The 18,075-nt window shown below is 47.4% G+C and overlaps 1 protein-coding gene across 1 annotated transcript in view; it reads right to left on the reverse strand.

Moving 5' to 3' along the window:
- COL4A1 (collagen type IV alpha 1 chain) overlaps positions 1–18,075 on the reverse strand; it is a 155,281-nt gene that overhangs the window by 14,192 nt on the left and 123,014 nt on the right. Inside the window, exons 30-47 of the mRNA XM_010384745.2 lie at positions 16,616–16,766; positions 16,268–16,381; positions 15,423–15,590; positions 15,199–15,288; positions 14,244–14,396; positions 13,985–14,083; positions 13,783–13,872; positions 12,582–12,721; positions 11,987–12,113; positions 11,811–11,891; positions 11,267–11,365; positions 10,075–10,125; positions 7,761–7,946; positions 6,215–6,348; positions 3,725–3,797; positions 2,799–2,870; positions 1,469–1,597; positions 99–197 (exon numbers count right to left, since the gene is read on the reverse strand). Of these exons, the coding sequence (XP_010383047.2) occupies positions 99–197; positions 1,469–1,597; positions 2,799–2,870; positions 3,725–3,797; positions 6,215–6,348; positions 7,761–7,946; positions 10,075–10,125; positions 11,267–11,365; positions 11,811–11,891; positions 11,987–12,113; positions 12,582–12,721; positions 13,783–13,872; positions 13,985–14,083; positions 14,244–14,396; positions 15,199–15,288; positions 15,423–15,590; positions 16,268–16,381; positions 16,616–16,766 (2,056 nt within the window). The remainder of the gene's footprint in view (positions 1–98; positions 198–1,468; positions 1,598–2,798; positions 2,871–3,724; positions 3,798–6,214; positions 6,349–7,760; positions 7,947–10,074; positions 10,126–11,266; positions 11,366–11,810; positions 11,892–11,986; positions 12,114–12,581; positions 12,722–13,782; positions 13,873–13,984; positions 14,084–14,243; positions 14,397–15,198; positions 15,289–15,422; positions 15,591–16,267; positions 16,382–16,615; positions 16,767–18,075) is intronic.

Below are 18,075 nucleotides of genomic sequence, written 5' to 3' on the forward strand. Positions count from 1 at the left end.
CCAGCTTCATTTTGCAGCTTTCCCCATGCCTGGGTCGGCTGCTTCTGCCCCAAAGATCCCGGTCGAGGGTAATTAGGTTGGAAGGTCTCGCAACCTACCAGTAGGCCCGGTAGGTCCCATCTCTCCTTTCTGGCCAGGGGCACCGTCGAACCCAGGGATACCTGGAGGTCCAGGGATACCCACCAATCCTGTAACACCTGAGGCAGAGGAAAAATAATTTATGATCCCGTATGGCAGTAAGCTGTATCTCTTTCTTCCCTTCTTAAATGTCCGTTTCAGTGTTCAAGGAGGCAAGCGTAAAGTCTCACTGCAGACGAGAACGTTTTCTTGGACAGCCAGGAGTTGCTTCCCACAAAGCCGAGTACAGACTTGGCAGAAGCAGCTGGATATTCCTATGGGGGTGTGTTTGGGCACCTCGTTCTGAGTTCTCCCTGGTTTCTCGCTGTTTGGCAGATTGGTTTGGAGAAGGCAGGTGAGGTGGAGGGAATGAGAGACTGGATAAGCCTTTCCCTCTCAGCCATATACTGGGGGCTCAATTTTTAGGCAAAGATATACTGACACGGACAGTTTTTTGTTTTCATGTACGTAGCTTATTCTTTTTCTTCTTCTTTTTTTTTTTTTTTTTTTTTTTGAGACAGGGTCTCGCTCTGTCACCCAGGCTGGAGTGCAGTGGTGTGACCACCGCTCACTGCAGCCTCGACCTTCCGGGTTCAAGCAATTCTCCTACCTCAGCCTCCCGAGTAGCTGGGACTACAGGCGTGCACCACCATACCTGGCTAATTTTTTTTATTATTATTATTTTGTAGAGACAGATCCCTATGCTGCCGAGGCTGGTCTTGAACTCCTGGGCTCAAGTGATCCTTCCACCTCAGCCTCCCAAAATGCTGGCATTACATAGGTGTGACCCAGTGAGCCTGGCCAGGTTATTCTTAAGTATCTTTAAATTTTCACTGATGCTACCTTTCAACTTTAAATGTTTTCATTCTCCTTTACTTCCCACCCACTCCTTATAAGTAGCTCTTAAAATAGGAGATGTTTAGCTCAAATAAGCAGAAGACTAGGTTAAGGCTTCGGGAAATAACAGAGAATTGTACAGACGGTGCCAATCAGGCAGAGCTCCTGGAGGCATGGATGGAGAGCACCGATTGTTACCATTCCAGATTGCTACCTGCCACCCCCATCTGGAGTGGGAGGCGGGAGGGGGAAAGGTAATGATCTGGTTGTCTGAGCCCACGTTTTTCTAACTGAACACAGATGTGTTGTTATATGTTCCTCTAGCTTTTCCTGGATTTTCTTCTGGATTTTTTTAGGTCCCTTTAAAAATGTCATAGGTTTTGATATGCATTGAAGGGAGGTTAAGAAACTCATATTCATATGTGTGTGTATAATCATTACCCAGAAACTTATTTTAGATACATGGGTGAGGAGGAACTCTGCCCACCACCCTGCACAGGCCAAGCCTTCTCACCTTGCTGGCCTTTGGGGCCTGGAGGTCCCTGAAGCCCTTTCAGCCCTGGGGGACCCTCAGGACCAGGGAGCCCGGGCTCCCCTTTGATGATGTCGTAAGGACCTGGGGGGCCAGGAGGACCCGGGAGACCTGTGGGAATAGGGAAGGCATTGATCAATTTCACTGTCCACAGCTGGGGAGGAAACAACTTTAGAAGGAGAGCCCCAGGTGAAGCTATCCAAATGTAACATACTTCTCAAAGGTGAAGTCATCATCAAAACCCAAGTAATCAGATCTTCACAAAACATGTCCGATCTGCACATCTTTATTATTTAACCTGAAATCCTGAACTCTCGGGCAAAGGCACTGGGGCATCCGTTAACTTCCCACTGCATTCTGGGCTCTGGGACCCCTGACAACCGCCCTGCAGCCTCACACCAGCCCTCCCAGTGGGGAGAGAAGCTTGTTCTTCCCAGGCAGCCCCCGCTTCTGACATGGAGAGTGCCCTCTGCGACTGGGACGTTTTTCCCACACTCATCTGAAACCTGCCTTACTGTACAGTATCACGCTGGTCCTGATCTTTGAGTAATGAATGAACTTAATCCTTCTTCTGCGTGACAGGTCTTGGCGTGTGGTAAGAACCACACAAAGTGTGAGGTCCCCTCGGCCTCCCCGTCTTCAGCCCAATACCCTCAACTCTCCCTCCCCTTCCACACACCCTCCCTCCCCTCTCCTTCCTTGGGTTCCATGTCTCAGGGCATGTGGTTTCTCATTCTCTCTCCCAAAACATGGTTTTGAAAATTAAATGATGCCCTAGAAATATGGTCTGCTCTACAGAGAGGAAGCAGGATGAACACTGTGCTTAAACCATTCCCTTTTGAGATGATGTCGTGGTTTTCAGTGCCCTTCCTGCTGTGGGCTCCCACCGGTGGAGAAGCCAACAGCACCTTTCCCAGGAAGAATTTGTTACTGTGCAGCAGGAATGTACTCCGTCTCTAAGTGCAAGATTGATTTTCTTTCCTATTATAACTTTCAGTGGTTGATTTCAGGTTAACTTCAGAGCCTTGGGGAGTTTTTGAATTCTGAGCCTGTCAGCAAGAACCTCAGCCACCCCTCCCCTGGAGTTCCCTCAGTCCTGGATTTATCAGATTCTACTTCCAGACAAGTTGCTGGTTAAAATGTCAACTACAGGAATCCTGACTTGCTGCAAAGAATTCTCAATCAACTGTTTTTAATAATTTTTGAGTCACTTCACATATGAAAAACCAAACACCCCAATTCTGTGCACTCCTGGCTTTTACATTTTCACAAAGCACCAGTAAGGTATTCACAGATTAACAAATTCTCCTACCTTTAGCTCCCGGGACACCTTGATCGCCTTGATCACCTTTAATTCCCTGGAGGCCAGGAAGACCTTTTGGACCTAAGCAGAGGGAAAACATTGTCTTGCACAGAATTCCCAATGATATACAAATATGTGTGTGTATATCTCTCTCTAGTGCACACACATACATGTACACAAATGTATAGATAAATGCGTATACACACATACTCATATATGCCTACCCATATATACACATTCACACAGCTGCTTATGCATGCATATATACACACATACATATACACACATATATACACACATACATATACACACATATATACACACATAGACGGTGAACAAATTTCCACTTTATCTTCAAGGAAGAAAACAGCATTATTTCTGGTCACCTGTGTAAAACTTTTGATGAAACTCTTTTTTCTAGAACCCAGAAGCTACATTTTTATAAGCATGCAGCAAACTGTCAAATGATCCAACTAGTGGAGGGGCATAGGGCTCTGTTTTTGGTCCTGATCTGATTCACACATGTCCCCAGTGGGACCACAAGACACCTTGAGGCTGAGACCTGTTTTATTCGCCTTTCATGTGTATCTGACCGGGCAGTAAAAACTGCAGTGCCTGGGAGCTGGTAAGCATCCCAAAAAATGTGTGTTTAATACATGAATAAATTAATGAATAGCCCAAATCCATGACTTCTTATTGAGATGCTAAAGATCCACTGATTCTTAATAAGAAAATCAGAATGTCTTTATACTGGCATCCATAAGATTATACAAATTGGGCTGCCACACAGAAATGCCGTTTTTAATTTGAAGAGAACAGTATCTCGCGCTGTAATGGCACCAGTGCTAGCAGTGCTAAAGTGCCCGAGGCTAGGAAGCTCTTCACACAGCACCTCCTGCTGCAAAGGCTGTGCAGCAAGACCTGTGCTGTCTTACCTTGAAATCCTGGAACTCCTGGAGGCCCCATATCACCCTTAGAGCCTGTGATTCCTGGAGAGCCACCAATACCCTAGACACACAAAGAGGAGGTTGGAAATTGCTCAGGATATGTAGGTTAAGTCTCTCCAGTAACCTGCTAGCTGGAAAACTGAAACAGCCCCTCAGTGTTTTGCTAAGCACATTTGTGAACAAATGGTGCCTTGTGGTTTCTTAAATGATAGAATAATAACACCTCTGCATGTGCCTCAATCGGGAAGCTGGAAAGTAGAAGCGTTTGTTTCCCTCCCATGTGTCTTCTCTGCTTGTCCATCCACAGGGGAAGCCTCTGAGGAGCAGGCAAATGTCCCGCCCTTGCCACCTCCAGCTCCCAGCACGATGCCATGGACAGAGCCAGGGCCCCTCAACACCTGTGATGGCAACACAGCCATCCAGCACCACCCAACGAGCTTTTTCGAAAACTTTCCCCTTAACCCTCAAGTGCAGTCAGTTTTCTTTAGAATTAGTTTCATGTCTTATCTGAAAACTGATTTTAAATATGCAAAGAAAATTAAGAAATGCTAAAGAACGAGTATTTTCCTTTACACTATGGCAATATTCTTGTATTTCAAAATATGGGCTCATTTTCTTTCCATTTCAACACAGTCATTCCTTTCTCTAGTCGTGGACAGCAACATGTAACAAGTTGTTTTATTTCTTATGTAGATTTGTTTCTTAGCCTTATTTTTAAAATGTCAAACCAAAATAACATGAACAAATATATATGTATATAAACATATATACAAAGACATATTTATACATATATATGTATAAAGAGACAGACAGACACTGACTGGCACCAGGAATGGGGTACATTTCTTTTTTTTTTTTTTTTTTTTGAGACAGTCTCATTCTGTCGCGCAGGCTAGAGTGCAGTGGCGCCATTTTAGCTCACTTCAATCTCTGCCTCCTGGGTTCAAGCAATTCTCCTGCTTCAGCCTTCCAAGTGGCTGGGATTACAGGCATGAGCCACCGTGCTAACTTTTGTATTTTTAGTAGAAACAGGTTTTGCCATGTTGGCCAGGCTGGTCTCGAACTCCTCACCTCAGGTGATCTACCCACCTCGGCCTCTCAAAGTGCTAGGATTACAGGCGTGAGCTACCAGGCCCAGCCGGGAATGGGGTGTATTTCTATGTTACTGAGGAATAAAAATGGGAATACATGAATATTTGACAAATTACCTATACTTACGTTACTGGAAAACTGCAATATAGCAGTAGGGGCCCGAAAATACATTCACATACACATTCGCTATACTGTGGAGATACGCACACAGCTTTGAGGACAGGGAGTGGATAAATATGACTATTGCGACTCCTTCTAGACAGTTCTGTGTAATTATTCATAAGCATTTCATAACTGACTGATTCAGAAGTAAATCGGCACCACAGATTGTTTTGCACCTAGCAAGCTTAGCTATTCTGTATCCATCCTTGAGAAAGCAGTCTGATGACTCTAAGATATGTCTCTGCTGCCGATGAGCAGTTCAAAGTTCTCCCTTTAAGGGAGAACATGTGTTGACTTACAGAAGAACCTCGTTTGTTCCAACATAACTGCAGAGGTCTGTCTCAAATCCCTCCTGCTCCCCATCTCCCCTGACGCACTCTCTCTTTCTCCTAATGTGTGTTAGAGAGAGAAAGACAGACAGACAGATGGAGACAGAGAGAGGAAACAGAGAGACAGAGACAGAGAATAAAGCTCTGCTAATCCGGCTATTTGAATGAGTGAGCCACGTAAACACAATTCTTTAGCCATGGATGTGGTTAAGCTAAAAATCAAACCAAAGATCCATGACCACCACTAAGAAGGGCTACATAGTCAGGTGTAGCAAAGAGCCAAAGTAACATCACACACACACACACACACACACACACACACACACACACAAACACAAACACAAACGGCTGCTGGTTGCTTATTGCACCCTGAGATGTGCTCCTCTGAAGGCTTGTCTAAGTCACCACTTAGACTCTGTATCTGGATCAGGTCAGTAAAGAAAGATGGGATATTGCTGGTTATCTTTTATGACTTGAACTGTTCAACTGCAATTCCCAGTACTCCTGCCAATCCTAAGAGATGGCTGGGCTAGTTTTACAGAATTGTTCTTTGCAAAATGACACTGGCTTGTTTTTTACATTGAGTTTGTAAATAGGTCTTAAATTTAGGCATTGAGCCATAATTTCCAGCAGTATAACATTTCCCTTTTATGGTTCTTGGAAAACTGGATTGTAAAAAAAATGTTACAATAGTTTCCTACTCTGATGCCAATAAAGATGTGGGTTACTGGCAAGAAAGAAAGAAAGAACTGATTTAGTGGGGATGTGGGAGTGTAACACACACACACACATATATATACACATACACACAATACATACACACATAGACACATATGAATACTTGTGGCCAGAAAACACTCCTTTAAAAATAAAAATCTACAAATCGATAACTCACAGGCATGCCCTGGAATCCAGGGTCTCCCTTGGGCCCTGGGACACCGGGTGCTCCTGGCCAGCCTGGATTTCCTTTGTCACCTTTAACTCCATCAATCCCAGGAAGCCCCGGAGGCCCCATGGGTCCCGGAAGTCCTAATGGAAGAGAAGAAAGCCACATATTTGGGGTTAAATATGCACAAGTGTCCCTGGGCTGTGGTGCTATCCATACTGCCACCCACGGGCCCCTTGCTGATACAACACTGGACCAACAATGAGAACCCTTGAGACGGAAATCGAGGCAGGTCCAGAAGGGAGGAAGGAAGGAAGGGAGGGAGGAAATAGAAATAACACTGTCTCTGATACAACACTGGACAAACAGTGTGAACCCTTGAGACAGAAATTGAGGCAGGTCTGGGAAGGAAGGAAGGAAGGGAGGGAGGGAGGGAGGGAGGGAGGACGGATAGACATAGAAATGCCAGTGGCTACGAAGCAAGGAAGGAAGGAAGGGAGGGAGGGAGGGAGGGAGGACGGATAGACATAGAAATGCCAGTGGCTACGAAGCAAGGAAGGAAGGGAGGGAGGGAGGGAGGGAGGGAGGACGGATAGACATAGAAATGCCAGTGGCTACGAAGCAAGGAAGGAAGGAAGGAGGGAGGGAGGGAGGGAGGATGATAGACATAGAAATGCCAGTGGCAAGAAGGAAGGAAGGAAGGAAGGAAGGAAGGAAGGAGGAAGGAAGGAAGGAAGGAAGAAGGAAGGAAGGAAGAAGGAAGGAAGGAAGGAAGGAAGGAAGGAAGGAAGGAAGGGGAAGGAAGGAAGGAAGGAAGGAAGGAAGGAGGAAGGAAGGAAGGAAAGGAAGGAAGTAAGAAGGAAGGAAGGAAGGAAGGAAGGAAGGAAGGGGAAGGAAGGAAGGCAGGAAGGAAGGACGAAGGAAGGAAGGAAGGAAGGAAGGGAAGGAAGGAGGAAGGAAGGAAGGAAGGAAGGAAGGAAGGAAGGAAGAAGGAAGGAAAGGAAGGAAGGAGGAGGAAGGAAAGGAGGAAGGGAAGGAAGGAAGGAAGGAAGGAAGGAGACGGAAGGAAGGAGGAAAGGAAGGAAGGAAGGAAGGAAGGAAGGAAGGAAGGAAGGAAGGAAGGAAGGAGGGAGCGAGGGAGGACGGATAGACATAGAAATTCCAGTGGCTCCATGTCCAAAATGGCCTGTGGTCAGTGGTGCCTGGGCACCTGTGCTACCCCTACAGGGGTCTTCGTTAGAACCCACAAGTGGGCCCAAGTGCTGCGCTGGCTTAAGTCAAACGCCACAGATGGGACATGTGTCCAGGCTTGTCCAATCATTTCCTTTCTTGCATCTCCCTAATTACTTAAATTCCTTGACAGAAAGGATACAAGAAAAGCTTTGACTTGATGGAGGCCAAACACAATTTCAAGCTGTAATAAATGCTGCAGCCTTCTAAATAAAAAAGCTCAGTTGAGAATTTAACTATTTCATTTAACTATTTATTTTACACTATTTCCTTTTGTGAATTCTGTCCCAGTCCCCAGCCCTGGCCCCTGGTGAGACGCCCTTACCTGGCAGGCCAGGCTGGCCCTGAGGTCCACGGTCTCCTTTGGGCCCCTCCGTGGCACGGCCTGGGGATCCTGGTAACCCTGGTTGTCCCTGGGGCCCTGGAGGACCCATGAATCCTTGCTCTCCTTTGGATCCAGGAATTCCTGGGCTCCCGGCTAATCCTGGGAAACCCACCTCGCCCTTTGAACCTAAACAAGAAAAACAGTTTGAAGTGATGGGAAACGCAGCAGCAGAACAGTAATCTCCAGCGTGAACGGCAGGATGGGATGAGGTGTGCCTCATCCTGCAGGTACCCCTCAGAGGGGGCTTCCAGGGGCACCAGGGGAAACTGCAGCAAGGGCTCCGATCCCTCCTTCTCTTTAATAACACACTAGAATCCGACCATGGCCTGGCTGGAAAAAGAGCTTGGAATGCTAGGAACCCGGCTACCATTTTTATACTTCTTAAAAGACGTTCTCCACGGCAAAGGCATCTGAATTGGGTTTAGAGACATCTGCAGCAACTGCACTGCTAAACGAAAGCCTCACTCCATCAGCAGATGAATGGACTGGACAAGCCAATCACGTTATATCCACACAGGGGGACACTACTCAGTCATAGGCAGAAGTGAGCAACCACGGGGCTGCATCTCAAACTAATTATGTCATGGGAGAGTAGTCAGGCTGAAAAGACTGCAAAGTGCATGGTTTTATTTCTGTAAACTGCCAGAAAATGCCAACTAACCTAGAGGACCAGAAGGCAGATGGACGGTTGCTTGGGGACTGGGGAGAGGGTGGGAGGGGGGATTATGAAGCCACAGAGGAGACTTTTGGGGGAAGGTTGTGCTTGTTACCTAGAATGTGGGGATGTTTTCATGGGTGTAGACCTATGTCAGCCTTATCAAACTGTACACTTCAAATATTTATAGTTTATTACCTGTCAGTGAAACCTCACTAGAGCAGGTTTAGAAAATTAAAAAGTAACAGCTTGTAGGAAAAAAGTCCATGTTTAGTTTTAAACTTATTTTCCAAATTTTACCCATAAAAATGCCCAAATTCTCAGGTTATTTCAAGAACAAAGGAAAAGGGAATGAAATAGGGTTAAGACCTAAAGTGGTTATTTGGGATTCTCTTCTCCTGGGGATTGTCCCTGATATTTCACACAGCAGCGAGTGGACAACGCAAGGTGCTGTGTAGAGTTTGTGCAAGGGCAGTGCGGCACGTCGGACGGAGCGTGGTGTAGAGTTTGTGCAAGGGCAGTGCGGCACGTCGGACTGAGGGTGCAGGATCGCATGTGTAGTTTGTGCAAGGGCAGTGCGGCACGTCGGACTGAGGGTGCAGGATCGCATGTGTAGTTTGTGCAAGGGCAGTGTAGCACGTCGGACGGAGGGTGCAGGATCGCATGGCAACGCAGGAAAGGCAGGGCGGGAACAGCCCACAGCGACCCCTTGAGCAGGTGCATTTGCAGGGCTCTGTGTCTGAGGGAGTCTGTGAGTTAAGGGAGAGGGAAGTGGCCATTCCCAAGGCAGCCCACCCGGCACCACTCATCCTTCTCAACCCAGGGGTTCCCAGTGTCAGACCACACCCCTGCCAAGGAAACACTCCGAGCTGGTCTCGGGGAGAACCAGCGGCTGGGAGAAGCAGCACCTCCGTGCCCCTGCTCCTTCTCAGCTGAAGTCCAAGGCCTTCCAGGGCTTTCTGAATCCTCCCACTGAGTGGGATCACTCAGCCAGCCCAGCCACCCGCCATAAGCCTGCCCACGGATGCTGTGTGTGAGCTCCTGGCTGCGGCCACCTGTGGCTTCTGTTCCGTGTCGTGCGGCTCACATGCCTTGTATTTTCTGTGTCCCCCTTACTTTCCCATGAAACGCTCAGCTCTCTGAGAAGAGACTGACTTCCCAAGCTCATGGCCAACTCTCAGTTGCACTTAGTACTGAGCACATCATGGTTGTGCAGGGCAAGTTTTTGTCTATGGCATGTGCTACATACTGTCCTGCATTCACATAACTAGTTCTAGAAAGTCAGAATTTCAATATTCTGATGACCTTCTAGGCATAAAAATGACAGGGGTTTCCCCTCTCTGCTGGATTTTTATGAAATTAGTCCAAGTAAAAGATAATTCTGATCATGAGTGTACTGCACGCCATTTTGATCCACTAATTAGAGGGGAACCACACGTGTCTTGCAGGCATTGCCCTCTGGGCCCAGCATCCGTCCTCCATCCAGTTGCTGCCTGGCCAACAAGGATGGGGCTTCATCCTGAAGACACTGCCCCTTGTTCTGCTGCATCAGGCAGCAGCGGTTGGTTGAAAAGGAAGAGCACAGTGAGCAAAGATTACCTTTGTCTCCTTTGGCCCCTGGAAACCCTGGGAATCCTCTTCCTGGTAGACCTATAAGATGAGGGTGAAATGCAATGTTTCTCTTTACTTCAACAATCCTGCGGCAGGTCCAACACAAAGCACTATCAACTCAGCAATAATACTATGTATATTTGTGGACTACATAGATATGAGTTAATTGCACCCTTGTAATAAAATGATATTCCTACAGTCATTATAAGATACCCTTGACTGGATGTTCCTAAGTTAGTATTTTTTCCTAAGTACCTTTCAGCTCAGAACCATCATGGCATTTAGCAGAAACGATCTGTGCAAATGAGTATTTGTTTCCTGCTGCCGTCTGGAGATGAGCAAATGGGATTCTCAGACAACCATCCAGCTAACTGCTATTCTCAGGTAGGTGGGGAGAGCCAAAGAGATCTGGGGCAGCAGATGCTGGGGAGATGACAAATGTCAGCCAAGGGCTTGAGGGAAGATTCAAACGAGGGGAAAGGAGTGCAGGGGTATTTTTATGAATTGTTTGTATAGAAAAACGAATGTATGTAATATAAAGTTATGGAATAAAAAAAAATGAACTTAAGAAAGAGGCCAGAACCAATAGCTGTGGAAGCTCTTGGTGGTCTTCCCCGTGTCCCCCCAACTCAGGGGTAACCTGCTTCAAATGGTGTGTTTATCTCTCTCTTGTATTAAATATGAATATTACTGTGTATGTGATTGTCATCATCACACCTGCACTTTTGTCCAAGTGATGGCCAAGTTAAGGCCCATCTGTGACAGGAGCAGACTCAGGGGCCAACCAATATTTCCAAACATTCCCCCTCAAATGGGGAAATGCTGGGCAGTGAAAAGAGTTTTGTTTTGCTTTGCTTTGTTTTGTCATAGTAACCACAAGGGAAATGGCAAGTGTTCTAACAGCAGGTATTTTATGTGTCTCTGACTCATCACTGAGAGCCCAGGTTATATCAGGGGAAGATGCCCTAAGTATTTATGGGATAATAAATCCTCCTTCCCTTCTTCCCCTCCTCTCATCCCACTCTACTCCGCACGTCCACATCAGTGTTTAAATAGTTGCAGGGATGGGCAGTCTAGGGGCTGCTCTGTGCCCCGCTCTGTCCACTGAACACAGGCAGTCTGCAGGTCTCTGGGAGTGCACGCTGCTGATTCTGATAGGGAATGGGGCATTGGACCATACCTGGTTCACCCTTCTCTCCTGCTGACCCCGGGATTCCGTCACTGCCTGGCTCCCCTTTCTGGCCAGCTGGGCCTGTGGGGCCAGGCGTCCCAGGAAGACCTCAAAGAGAAAAGTCACATCAGACACCTGCACAACCTCTCACAGCACCCTAGTTGCCATACCAAATGGTCCTTTGCTGACATCCCTTAAGGGAGCCGTTCCCTCCCAAGCACACCTGGTTTTCCTGAGGTCAGTTCTGACTTCCCTTCAGAAAGGACCCTGCATGCTTTCAGCAACACCACCAAACCCTGACCCTCAAAAGCTGGTGACAAAAACTCCATGACAGCCACAAACACAGTTTGGAGATTTGAGTCCTAGATCCTGCTAGTGACAAGACCTCAGAAAGACCCCGTAACCTGCACTAGACTATTTTCCCATCTGAAAATGGGAGACAGGAGAGTTGGCCTCCCTGCTTCCCATCTGTGATGGGAACCCCTTGGGGCCTCCCATCCCCTGGCCACTCTTCTCTGTGTGCCCGGGCTGTGTCTCAAAGAGGGCCCTCTACCTGCTTCTCCTTTGACACCAGGGATGCCATCCAATCCTGGGAGGCCTTTGTCACCTTTTTCTCCAGGCAGCCCAGGGCTCCCTAAAGAAAAAAACAAAACACCAGAGTATCCATAAGTCTGGGCTTTTCTTTGATTTCTTAGATCCCCAAGCCCAAGAGAAGCCCCGCTCACCTACCTGGATAGCCAACACTCCCAGGAGACCCTTTAAGGCCTGGGGACCCTGGCATTCCTGGGATCCCAATGCTTCCTTTTTCTCCCTTCTCTCCAGGGCTTCCTGGGAAACCCGCTATCCCTTGATCTCCCTGCAAGTAAAAGTCAGGCATATTAACTTTACATTTGTCCATGGGCATGCATCTGTAGGCATATTATAGATAATGGTATACATTTTGGTACAATGAATATTGCATTGCAAAACTCCATTTCCAGATTTCTCGTCAAAGAATCAAAGTCCACTTCTGAATGGAGAGGAAAACTTAAGCACGGCAGAGCCAACCACCTGGTTTCTACTTGCCATCCCTCTTTGCCCTCCATCCTCTCTGTTTTATCCCAGTGACAGCTGTCTCCCACCTTAGAATCTCACCAGTTTCTAGATTCTTCCTTGGGGGAGAGGTAGTGAATACAAGGGGAAGGAGAGGCAGCCTGTGCTGCCTTGCGGGAATCCCTGTGTGTTATGGCTCACTGAGTGTGCTGAGATATTTGCTGAGCATTTCTCAGACAGCATCTCCACTGAGCTGCAAGAAGGGGACCTTTCCATGCAGAGTGCTGGTTACCTTTTCACCAGGCAGCCCTGGGATGCCTATGCCAGGTGGGCCTGCCTGCCCTTTCGCTCCTTTTGCACCTTTTTCTCCAGGTGAGCCAGGTGAACCTTGTGGGCCAGGGATGCCAGGCACACCTTTCTCTCCAGGTGTTCCTATGAACACAAACAATTGAAACTTGATTTGGGCTGAGCTAGTGCTGGTATTACAAATGAAAAAGCACTTCCACAGTCAGCCAAGAATGAGATACAAGAACGTGCATCCCCCACAACCAGCCAAGAATGAGACACAAGAACACAAATCCCTCATGTATCAATCGGCTCATGACCCAGCACATGTCAGTCACCCAGATCACATCAGAGCCACGCTAGGAAACGTCTCTCCTGTCCTTTAAGACCATCATGTTATAAGATGGAAGAAATACGTTAACTACCTAGAATATTTACTTTCTCAACAGAATAAACATCTATCTTATGTTCTTTATGACACAGCCAGCTCTCATCAGCCAGACATCACAGGGACGATGAGGCAGGCAGGCCGGAGTCCGTGGACACTCGGTTCTGTGATGCATGTTGATAGCCAAGCTTATTCACACATAGGCATGACCAGCAACCTAGATGCCTATATTTTAATTAAAGTGATAACAGCACCTGATCAAGACTCAGGAGGAGATGGAAAGATGTGCTTCCCACCTGAACTCTCCTCCTTTCTGAGTGAGCTCTGAGGACCGTCACCACCCAGCCCTTCCCTCATTCTCCTCCTCTTCCCGGCTGCTCTCACTGCAATATTCGCTGTTGGTAAAGCATTAAGGCTAGTCCAGGCTTGGAGCAGAGGAGTCCAGAGAATCCTTCTGAACTAACACAACGGGCTCTGGAGCTATGAGCTACTCAGGCTGAGAAGCCTGGATGGAGAAGCCAACGTCTCCTAGGGTCCTAGCCAAGGGGATGGTCACTTCGAGATCATCAAAAGTTGGCTGTATACAGCCCATGTTTTATTACATTAGATGGTGAGTTTTCTTAGCAATGGCCATACTGTCAACCAAATGTCATCCATCCCTGAGCAGGAGACCATTCAGAGCTGAGGATGCGAATTCGTGTGAAAGACACATCTGCCTGGATTCTGCCCGTCTCAGCTGAAGAGGATCTCATTCCACAGACACGCCCTACCAATACCACAGGCACACATGCTAGAGAACCCTCTTCTAAATCCAGTTTACCTGGCAAGCCCATTCCACCAACAGATCCTTTTGGTCCCGGAAGTCCTGGAGCACCTGGGGTTCCACTTATACCTGGATCACCTTTCGGTCCTAGAACCATGAAGAAAGCAATATGGCAGGTTGACATCTACAGAAAGAGCTGGTGAACACAGGCCTCATCCCAAGCCCTTGCCACACTGGAGACCACAGCTCCACACCATACCTGGCTGCCCAGGCTGTCCTGCCTGCCCATCCTTTCCAGGCACTCCTGGGGTCCCAGGGTCTCCTCGGGATCCTTTCTCACCAATTGGTCCAATTTGTCCTACACATCAGAGAAGAAAATAGCAATGACCTGCATTTGCTTGCAAGCAAGTTGCTGCAGAAACACAGGTTGGTTTGGTATTATTTATGGGGGACCCGATAACCCAGGAGAGACACATTGTGGTTCTGAGCTTGGCCATGAAAAGCCTTCCCGGACTTGCCTTTCTCTCCTTGGTCTCCCTTCTGGCCCTTCATGCTGCCCATGTCCACCTTATCCATGGAGCCAGGCTTGCCAGGGAGACCGACATCCCCCTTATCACCTTTCAGGCCAGGGTCTCCCCTGGGTCCTGAGGAGCCCGGAAAGCCATGGTCCCCTGCAGAGGAAAGAGAAGGTGCCGGTGAGCCTGGGCCAGTGTTGCAGACATGCTCATAAGGCTCACATTCTTGTTGACTGGGAGAGCAGCTGACAAAGAGGCTACAAAGCACTAGTAACGTGTCCAAAATGGCATTAATGGCCAGTGTCTGAGACACAGAAGAATCCAACCCCAGGTAAACGAGCAGTAAAAAGCCATTTTCTACAATACATTATTCGTTAATAACTCTAATGCTTGTGATTTGGCTTTCAGGTTTAGATAACTTACATTTCTCTCCTTCCTACATATCTTTACTACTCTTATTCATAGTGCCCCTCAGTTCTATACAAAATAATAGAACAGGAATGTTATCATCCTACTAAACAAACGACATATTCATCTGTCATATTTGCAGTATTTCTTTTTAAAAGACATTATTTTGGACCAATCTCAACAAGATAAGAAATAAAGACGAAGCCTTGTAAACTTGCGCAGGTTGGTAATTTGAGTCTAAGGACTCGGTCCCTGTGTCTTGGCATGGCTGAAGATGCCACCATTTCTCACAAGAAGAATCTCTTCTGTGCCAAGAAGGAAGGCCCGGTTTCTTTCTGATTTGCTTGGCCAAGCACAGTTTCAACCCCATGTGCACTGAGCACCAGGAATCCTACTGGAAGAAGGGGGTCTCCTAGCCTTTGGCTTGATGTTCTTAACTTCTTTTGTGGGCCTCTTAAAGTGAAATATGATCTATGACAACTTGGGAATTTCCCAAGTGACATCGAGAAATAGACACAAGATGAGCTTCTAGGGTTATCAGTTCCCCTACCTTTTTCACCCGGTAATCCCGGAACACCCACTGGTCCTGGTGAGCCCGGCTGCCCGGGGGTCCCCATGACGCCCATTTCTCCCTTGGAACCTGTGGCCAAAGGAAAGGACTGTGAACATTTCCTCGCTCTGAACGCTGACGGTAAATGCTAAGAGTCATAAAAAGAATAAGGTGAGGCCCATGTCCTCATGACGGATCCAGGCAGAAGTTCAAAAATCACTTACCTGGAAACCCAGGAATGCCAGGAGACCCCTGCTGTCCAGGAAGGCCAGGGAGCCCTGACTGTCCTGTTACGCCAGGAAGTCCTTGAGACCCTTTATCTCCTTTAGGGCCTGGCATGTCCAGTCCGGGGAATCCGGGGAAACCCTTCTCTCCTTTTATTCCAGGAGGGCCTGCAGTTGGGTGAAACGCAAATAACTTTTAGCAGAATTTACAGAATGATCTACAATGTACAGTGCTCTGTTTATGACTTTCTGCAGAAAGCACGTGAACATGCCCACACTGGGGGCTTGAATGGATCATCTGTTAGGTGTTGGTGTTTGGGGTCATCAGGATAATCAAATGGCTCTTGTTCTAAAAGAAAAGCACCTCCCTCTCCTGTCATTGAGAGTCAGCAACGCCACCCTAAGCACCACCACTGCCTTGCCACGGTATTTAGGACTCGGGCTAGTTTTCCTCTAATTTCCATGCACCACCTTAATTCTATGATTATTACCATCAAAGGCAAAGCTAGGTTCTAGATATGGACTCAATTAAATTATCCACAACTAATTAACCCTCCTATGGAAAGATAATATAGAGACATCAGTTAGAATAAAATGTAAAACGTGATTGAGTATACAATAAAGAAAAGGTCTCTTTGGCACATAATCTCAGTGGGTGGGAAAAAAAATCTGGGACTACATTTAAGCAAACAATCAAACCTGTTTTCACAAACTGGAGTTTTATTTTTTCTCTTTTTATCTCACACCTTGTGCTAAGCTTCCCTTCATAGAAACCCCAGCCTCATCTCCCATACTTCAGGAAAGCCTGCTTTGGGAAGGGATAATTCTAGAAGCATGTCACTCACCCGACAATCCCGGTGGTCCCTGTCCTCCAGGGGGGCCCCTAGCTCCAGGGGGGCCAATTCCTGGAACTCCTGGAGACCCCACGGAGCCTGGCAATCCAGGAGGCCCCGGTTCACCTGGAGAAGAAAAACTGAGAATAAGCTGTGCAGGAGCGGTGGCATGTTTCTTGGCATAGGAGACCCACGCACACAAATGGCCCCAGCAACAGAAAGCCAGGAGCTCTAGGCCTCCAGGATTCGCATCATTCGTTCAACAAATGCATATCAAATACACGCAGTAGGGGCTCTGGGAATGCAAAAGTAAGCACATCCCATCCTTGAAATCGTCCAGGATGATCTGCAAGAAGTTACCTCTGATCCCCTGAAGCCCAGGGGGTCCGATCGCTCCGTGTTCTCCAGGAACGCCTGGTACCCCAACGCTCCCCTTCTCCCCGGGTGTGCCAGCAATGCCGGGTAGACCTGGCAAACCTTTGAGTCCTGGCAGACCAACTCCAGGCTCTCCCTGAAAATCCCCAAAGCACAGAGAAGCAAATTGATTTGCAAAGTCAATATTTTTATCAAACCAATAGCATAAGCGAAGACTTAATAGATACTGCCAATGCATTTAGTAAGAATATTATCTGTTCAACCCTTTTCAAGCATTTGCAAAGCTTCCTCATACCTATCACATCTTTTCAATCTCACCACAAGCCCTGTAGGTGAGTAACTTATACTGTTTTCACTTTACAAAGGACGAAAAGCAAGGCTCCCCATGGATAAATGACATTCTTCTCAAGTCTTCTGACCTGAGCTTGTCCCCTCAACTCTGCAGCCTGGTGCCTGTGACAAAGCACTGACCCTAAGTAACCAGTAAAATGCCAAATATGATTTGTGAGTAGTTAGTGGAGTTCTTCCTAAGAGATGGCAAGGTTCCAGGGCTAGCATGGACACCAGTTATTTAGTTTTTTTGGATTAATGGAAGTTTCACGGTAAATTAAGCATTTTAAACTATGGCATGACTCACTGGGCTTTGATAGATACAGATGATTAAAATAAAGGGTGAGGGTGCCTTGGAAACAGCCTGGATCAGGCACAGATGGAAGGCTCTGAAGCAAGCAGGTGGCCATGACATCACAGTGCTTCACTGGTGTCCCCTGTCTGCAAATGACATTTCCAGAGAGGGAGGATTTGGACATTAGTGGGCAGTGGTAACTTCTCTACACGTCCCAGAAGGAAATTTTCGAAATGGAATGAACTCCATCAAGGGGATTCTTGAAGAAGCACGGTATCTTAAATCATAAATTAAATCTTTCATTCCCATTCCATTAGGCATGTACTAACTCCTGAGTCTTGCACTAAGTTTAAGATGATCTGCATGCTGCTGTGGTTGACTAAATGTTCAAATGCAACGTAGGTTATCAGGGGAAGCTGGTGGCGGGTTGTACAAAAACAAAGGTCCAAAGGTTTCTCTTCAGCCTCGGCCACCAGAGGAGGGCACCCTGCTGTCAGGTATTTCTAGGGAAGAAACCCGCCCTGGGATGCCAGAGGCGCGGCCCCTGTGGTGCCCACCTGCCCTCTCCTGATGGACAGGGAGCAGGCCCCACCTGGGTCCGTCACTGGCGACATTTATCAATGGCTGTTGGCCCTTTCTCCCGTTTGGTACCAATGCCTTCCAGCAGTGTCACATCGGTTCCTCACGGTCAGGACAGGAAAGGATCTAATTGGTAGTCACTCACATTTGCTGAGCAGAATTTCAAGTATAGGCAAGTTGGTACCAGAATATTTGAGGGCAAGGAGAATCCTGACTTCACCCTGTACCAATAGTTCTCAAG

Source organism: Rhinopithecus roxellana, chromosome 18 (genome assembly GCF_007565055.1).
Source record: "Rhinopithecus roxellana isolate Shanxi Qingling chromosome 18, ASM756505v1, whole genome shotgun sequence".
NCBI lineage: Eukaryota > Metazoa > Chordata > Mammalia > Primates > Cercopithecidae > Rhinopithecus > Rhinopithecus roxellana.